The 6,803-nt window shown below is 33.3% G+C and overlaps 1 protein-coding gene across 1 annotated transcript; it reads right to left on the bottom strand.

Annotated features, from left to right (window-relative positions):
* Nucleotides 1-884: 884 nt before the first annotated feature.
* Nucleotides 885-6,797, bottom strand: LOC106110537. Its single transcript, XM_013292395.1, has 10 exons — nt 6,689-6,797; nt 5,993-6,190; nt 5,461-5,661; nt 5,009-5,169; nt 4,606-4,798; nt 3,380-3,497; nt 2,527-2,681; nt 2,230-2,343; nt 1,952-2,029; nt 885-1,491 (listed from the first exon to the last, which is right to left on the bottom strand). Exons 5-10 carry the CDS (start codon nt 4,793-4,795, stop codon nt 1,463-1,465), a joined length of 684 nt encoding a protein of 227 aa, XP_013147849.1. The 5' UTR covers nt 4,796-4,798; nt 5,009-5,169; nt 5,461-5,661; nt 5,993-6,190; nt 6,689-6,797; the 3' UTR covers nt 885-1,462.
* Between the last annotated feature and the right edge of the window lie 6 nt (nt 6,798-6,803).

A 6,803-nucleotide genomic window follows, 5' to 3' on the forward strand; every position in this document is an offset into this window, starting at 1 on the left:
CATAAATCTATGAAAATTTTAATTTTGTTAACATATGTCAAATTATCAATTGCAAATGTCAAAATGACATGACATGATGAGAAACCATGGCAACCTCGCTTCCTTAATGTTAGCAGCATGTAGGTTATGGTCCCTTTCCCACATTAAGGTTTTTTTCCAATTTACTTATCCCCCAAGTTTAATAGCGTAAAAATATATAACCTAAAGCGTGTCGTAAGTGTAGGGCTTTTTATTAAAGAAAGATTTATTCAAAAATATGCTGTGATTGCTGAGAACTTACGCCACAAAGTAGTGTATGTTTACGCTTTATTATATTAGTATAGATAGTATGGATGACATAATTTTCATTTGGTGATACGTATTTGAAGTTGATATATGTTGCTAGTAGCATTTGCACATATAATCGATACAAAGAAAAAGCTTCATAAAACGCTCAAAATATCTATTTACATAGACTTGTCATAATAGATAAAAAAATTAAACAAAGTGTTACTTAGAGTTTTATCGGTCAGTATATTAAAACACCTTAAACAGCTACTGTAATGGTTTTATTTTTTTTTAATTAAAAATTTGTTTCGTTGATTTTTTTTTTAATCTTGCAACTAACACAAAGTAGTGTCAACCCTGATTTTGTCCACTGGCTATGCTGGAGTAAACCGGCCAGTGGTCGCGCACACTTATTCCGTATGCAGTTCAACTGATTCAATATGGCCTTAGTAATAAAACAACATCGACATTGCAAACGTTTATTTTACGACGATAAGACAATAAATTTATAACAGTCTATGAAAAGTACGGTATTTATATATTATTAGTTTAAATAGCAGCTAATAAAATAGTGTATCAAACTTAAAATTATTAAAAAAAAATGTAAATGACTAGTATACAGATCGGTAAATGAATAAATTCAGTAACAAAACCAGTGAAGCATTTATAATTAAAAATATGGTACATCCAAGTAATCTTACATCTATGTTATAGTAAGGTCAAGACAAATTGGCGCGTAATGGAATGTATACAGAGAGCCTTAAGACGTTTATTTCTATCTAAACGACCTTTAATCTCACTTCATTTTACTCATACACGTAGACAATAGTCAAAAACGTTGTTTTGATAAAGAATAAATTGCTTTAAAAATGATTGGCAGTTCAATAATGAACACGGCAGATAAAATAAAGGCAAGATACACACTTGCGTTATTTCACCGCACGGTCAAAACGCAAATGAGCACCTGTCCTAAACACACATGTACGTAAACTTCAGTCTTTGAACAAAGATAATATAAAAGCATTATGTTTAATCCAAAATCGCTCTTAAATCGAATGCAAAAAAGGTTAATGTTCTTGAACCTAACTCTACCCTAACTTATTTGGCAACGTATCTGGTTATGATATGATTGTTTCAAAACTTTTCACTATAAAATTAAACTTTCAATAGTATTTTACAATGTTTTCATTTCTTGTTATCTGTGATGCGGCGTGCGACAATGTCCTGGAAAAGAAGCGTCGTATAATAAAATACATAAACAATTTAAAAGAAAATATTGCTTACTAGCTATTACTCGGGACTTTACCCGTGTGAAATTAAAAAAATAATAAAAAACCTAGCCTGTATCATTTATTAATAACATAGCTTTTTAACGGTGAAAGAATTTTTGAAATCCGCCCAGTAGTTTTTGAGTTATTTCAATATATACAAAAACATAAATCTTTCCTCTCTATAATAGTAAAGATAAGCCACTTGTGAAATGGTCTCAAACTATACATAGTTGTCTTATGGTGCAACTTAATATGATCTCAAATTATCTATAATTGCCATTTAACCAATTGAATTCAAACGTAACTAATCTGTAGAAGGCAATACCAAGTGAATAATTTACGAACAAATCTCAAGTAACTATTAAAAGTTGTTGATTTTTCGACCTGGAATGTGTTAATTATAGATGACTTACGTCTAGGTACTGCTGTAACCGTAGCCTTTGAAGTACTGTCGCTATCATCAGACTCGGAACGATTCTGGAAACTCGTCTCTAAGGAAAAATTAATGAATACGTATTAATTTTCAATATTTATTTCGTTATAAAAATGGTAATATTTTTTACTTTTACGCAAATAAGGCAAACTTTTGCTTTGAGAGTTCATAGACCGGATATCAATATTCAGTGAAAAAGAAACCCTATTTGTTAATACTTTATGGTTTAAATTATGATTACAAGCTTTTAAGACGTACCCGTGTCAAATCTTGGTCTCCCAGGTAACCGACTCGGCAAATCTTGATTCTCAACGTGATCAAATGTTCGGAAGCCAAGCGCAAATTCTGCGTAAGGACTGATCTCGAACATTTCTAAAAGTAATAATAAATGTTAGGTTTTTTTTTTATATTATAAGGTGGCAAACGATCAAGATGGCCATGGACATCCACAATTGCAGATGTGTTGCCTACCCTTAATCGACGGAGGAGGAGACGCACATAAAGAGGATATTTCCCCTTCCCATGCCTGTGGAAGTGTTCCTTGCAACTGCTTACCATTCTTTGTAGGTTTCCTCGGATGTATTGGGGACGTGTAAATTCTGGGTGTATGAGCATATCTCTCTTTGTGTTCCACGTGCGATGCAATCGCCTCATTTCTGGACTTCACTTCATCAGCTATCGAGTGTCGATATTGTGATGCATAATTTTGCCTAAAAGTAAGTATTTAAATGTTATCTTTTATTTCGTTACCTTACTAAGAACAGAAATGCGTTTTTAGGTGGATGGATTGAAGTTTGTTACAGTTATCCATTTTAATAGATCAACAGATTTTGATAAAATTTAGCATAGATGTAAACTCTGGAAGACCACATATGCTACTTATTTTTTTAATTCTATCTGCGGGCAAATATATCATAATTGTTTAATCTAGGAAGGAAGACCGAATAAAAAGTAAGATAAAGACTTGAATGTACAATAAGTATCGTTTTCCACTATCGAAAAAGTTGTTAAAGGTAGAAACAATGGAATTCTATGGTTATAAATATTCCATTTTATCGGAGAACACGCAAATTTCAACTCAAAATGATGATTTGCATAAAAAGGTTGATGATTTAAAAAAAATATTACACTGCAATCGATTATTTTACCCGACGTTCTTACGGTGAAGGAAAACATTGTGATGTAACCTGCACATATCGTCGAAGAAATTTAAAGATATGTGTGAAATCACCCGCAGTGGGCCAGCGTGGTTGACTACGGTCTAGTCACCCCTTACTTAAGGTAGGCTCCTAGCCCCTCGGTGGGGACGTATAGTGAGCCTTTGATTATGATGACGAATCGATTATTTGGTTATTGTTTATAAAAATAATCGGATCCAATTATCATTATCAATTATAGATTTACTTACCGATGTCTCCTAAATAGTATACAGATGAACGCGAAAAGGCATACCACTAACAGAATAGAACTGCAAATAATCACAAGCATATTCAGATCCAGTACTTCTGAAGGTGGACCAATTTCCTCTGCAACAAGATAATAAATTATTACGTCTGATAAAAGTGTTCCAATAATTTCATATCTATTTCATTAATTTTCTTATCAACAATTAGAAAAGTAATGTATACTAGTTGTTGCTCGCGATATCGTCCGTGAGAAATTTAAAATAATAAAAAATACAGCTTATGTCCGGTTTTTAATCGTAAAAGAATTTTGAAATCGGTCCAGGAGCTTTTGAGTTATTTTACTACATGCAAAAATGCAAATCTTTATTATATTATAGTACAGATTGTATATTTAGAATTTTGTAATAAACAAGAAACTAAAGCGTTAGGTTCACGTTAGGTATTTGAAAGCAAAGGCGTTATGTAAAGAATGTTTTAACCCGAATGCCAACGTAACTTTACTCCCTTTGATAACTCCTGGAGGCACTAAGAATGAACGTTGTATCTACTCTTAGTACCTAAAATTAAGTTTTTAGTTACTAACAAAGTAACATAATGTTTAAATGTAAAGTTACAATAGAGTAGAAATAAAAAGATTTAAACCCTAAAAAAACAATATGCGAAATTCACTACTACGAGTACAAAGAAGGATGGAAACAAAGGCGAAATTGAAATAAACGATATATTCAAACCCTAAACCGTTATATTATTTCATTAACACCCTAAAAGTATATTTCCAAAGATTGTCAGAGTAAATAGAAAATAAAAAATTAAAAGTTAATCACCTTTACATTTTCCATTCAAAAAATCCTCATAGCATAAAGCCGACAAAGTTCTTAAAGATTGTAATAACAGAAGTTTTGATGAGAGCAGAACTCGGAACTTTGTTCCATCAACAATGATAAAGTCTGTCAGAATTCATTTGATGTCAGAATTTCAACGAAATTTATCTCGAGACGAAGGAAGCATTACGTGAAAGTTATTTATGATTCGGTTTAATTCAGCTTCCACGAGAAATACCTTTGTTTCGTACATAATTTGGAATTTAATGTGCCCTTTAGCAAATTATTTTCTGTTACCATATGTATAAAAACTAAATTGTATGATTTAAGAGTGTAAGTAACCAAATTAAAAAAAATCCTCTCCTATAATCAGGGAACTGGTGTCCAAAATAGAGAATCTATCTTACCTCCATCAATAGTTTTAGTAGCATAAGTGTAAACGGTCGATGCTGTTCCGGCGTCATTGACTGCAGTCACTTTAAGTTCGTACCAATTCCCAGGTGCCAAAGAACCGACTGCATAAGACGCAGGTAGAGATCTTAAAGGTGGCGACTGATAGTGACTGTCGATGAAACCCCATCCTATACTAAGTTCCATAGGCTAAAAAACAATATACAATATGACTGACAGACACACAATATTTAAAGATGATGCATAGAAGGAACGTTAACCAAAAATTCATATGTAACAAATTACTAGAGGACCTGAAAATAAATAAAATTACAATCTCTTTATAATACAAATTTTCAATATAATTCAAGAATCGATAAATCAGGAAAACTTCAATATCAGCTAATAAAACATACTAACCGCTCTATTTTCTGCTTTGTGCCATAAATTGGATCCAAGCAATCTGTACTCTACATCCCATTTGGTGACGTCACAACCACCATCATCCCAGCCACTAAGCTGAATATAGATATGTGTGGCGTTGCTCCAAAGCCAATCGGTTGTGGGTGGTGACACCGGTGCTAGGGAATTTAAATAAACTTATTAAAACTGCCAATTTGATTTTCTCGGCTTCTAGTTTATTGGCTAAACAAAACCTATGTTAATATAAAATTACTGATAGAAATAAAGATATAAAGGTAGAGGAAGTCCGTAAAAAGTGTAGATGTATTGTGTGAAAGAGGATAAGGATGTATGAAAGAGCTGCAGATACTGTGTCGACCCTTCTGAAGGACAAGGGCATATTGATGATGATGATTACTGCTAAGTGAATATAAAAATGTCATTGCATTTTCCATTAGCATTATATTTACCTCCTCCTAAAGTAGTAACATCGACATGGGCTGGGGCAGATGTACCAACATTATCAGTCGCAGTAACTCTTATTGAATACTTTGTACCACATTTTAGTCCAGCCAATGCATGTTGTTGTATTCCTGGTAATCGGGTTTCTCTCGCAACTGGCCAAGCCTCCTGCCACGGACCGTCACCTTCTCGCCATGTTAAATTATAACCTAGAAAAATTCTTGAGACATTATACTAGAATGTTACGACTACATCAAGAAGAACATCAATATGAAGGTGAACAGGGAAACTTGTATTTGCAACTGCATTTACACATACTAATAGACCAAGATGATGATATTTTTTTATTATTTGTGTAGAATAATTACAAGGTTTACTTTTAAAGTCTGCTACTCCTGATCAACAACGACCAATATGTCTTTGGAATTCTATTAGCTTTGGTTCTACGGTTTTCGTCTAGACTTTATGCCATTAAGATTAAAAATTCTACAAATTTTAGTTACCATATCTCAATCATTATTATTATTCGTGTGAACTTACTTATGCCGTATGTTAAGGAATCGTTTCCTGGTAATTTGATTTCATCCCATTCTACAACTATGGAATCTTTGTAAGGTGTAGTTCTTAAGGCAGGTGGATCAGGGAGAGGTAGAACTCTTACTGCATACACTACAGAATCCGATCCATATAAATTCTTGGCTAAACAAGTGTAGTTACCACTTAAAGCTTGGTCAATACCTGCGAACAAAGTATCAAATTAATCCCTAGAGTATAACGCATTGAATTTTTAAAAATACCGAAAAAAACCTGATTTCTTTAGGACAACTGATACACCGATTTGATGCAAGGAAACAAAAACAATCAACAAATTATAAAATCAATTACGTTTCAGTCGAAATGATTTATTTTAAATTATGCACACCAAATTGAAGCTTATGCCTTGTTTGAATATTGAAATAATTGTACTAAAGCATATATGCGCTTATATTTCTAAGTTTAATGTTCGTAAGATACGGGTTTCTTACCACGCACAGTTGCATGCGCCATGTTGGCTCATGCAACATGGCTCAGTCAGCCCGTGAACATGGCGCATGCAACTGTGCCGAAATATCGGGAGCTAAAACAATTCAATCGTGGTAAGAAACCCGTATCTTACGAACATTATATTTGTAAAAACCACGACAGTTTAAGTTATATATTTCTAAGTTACTGTAGTTTTATAGAAGTAGTTCTTACTTTTGATTAGTAAACTATCATCTCTATTCCTTGTGAATCGTGGATGGTGAGTGATGATGTTTTGGTTGTGATACCACACTGTCCTCGGTGGAGGGGATCCGACACTCTTGCATTC

This window comes from Papilio polytes, unplaced genomic scaffold, assembly GCF_000836215.1.
Source record: "Papilio polytes unplaced genomic scaffold, Ppol_1.0 DF824225.1, whole genome shotgun sequence".
NCBI lineage: Eukaryota > Metazoa > Arthropoda > Insecta > Lepidoptera > Papilionidae > Papilio > Papilio polytes.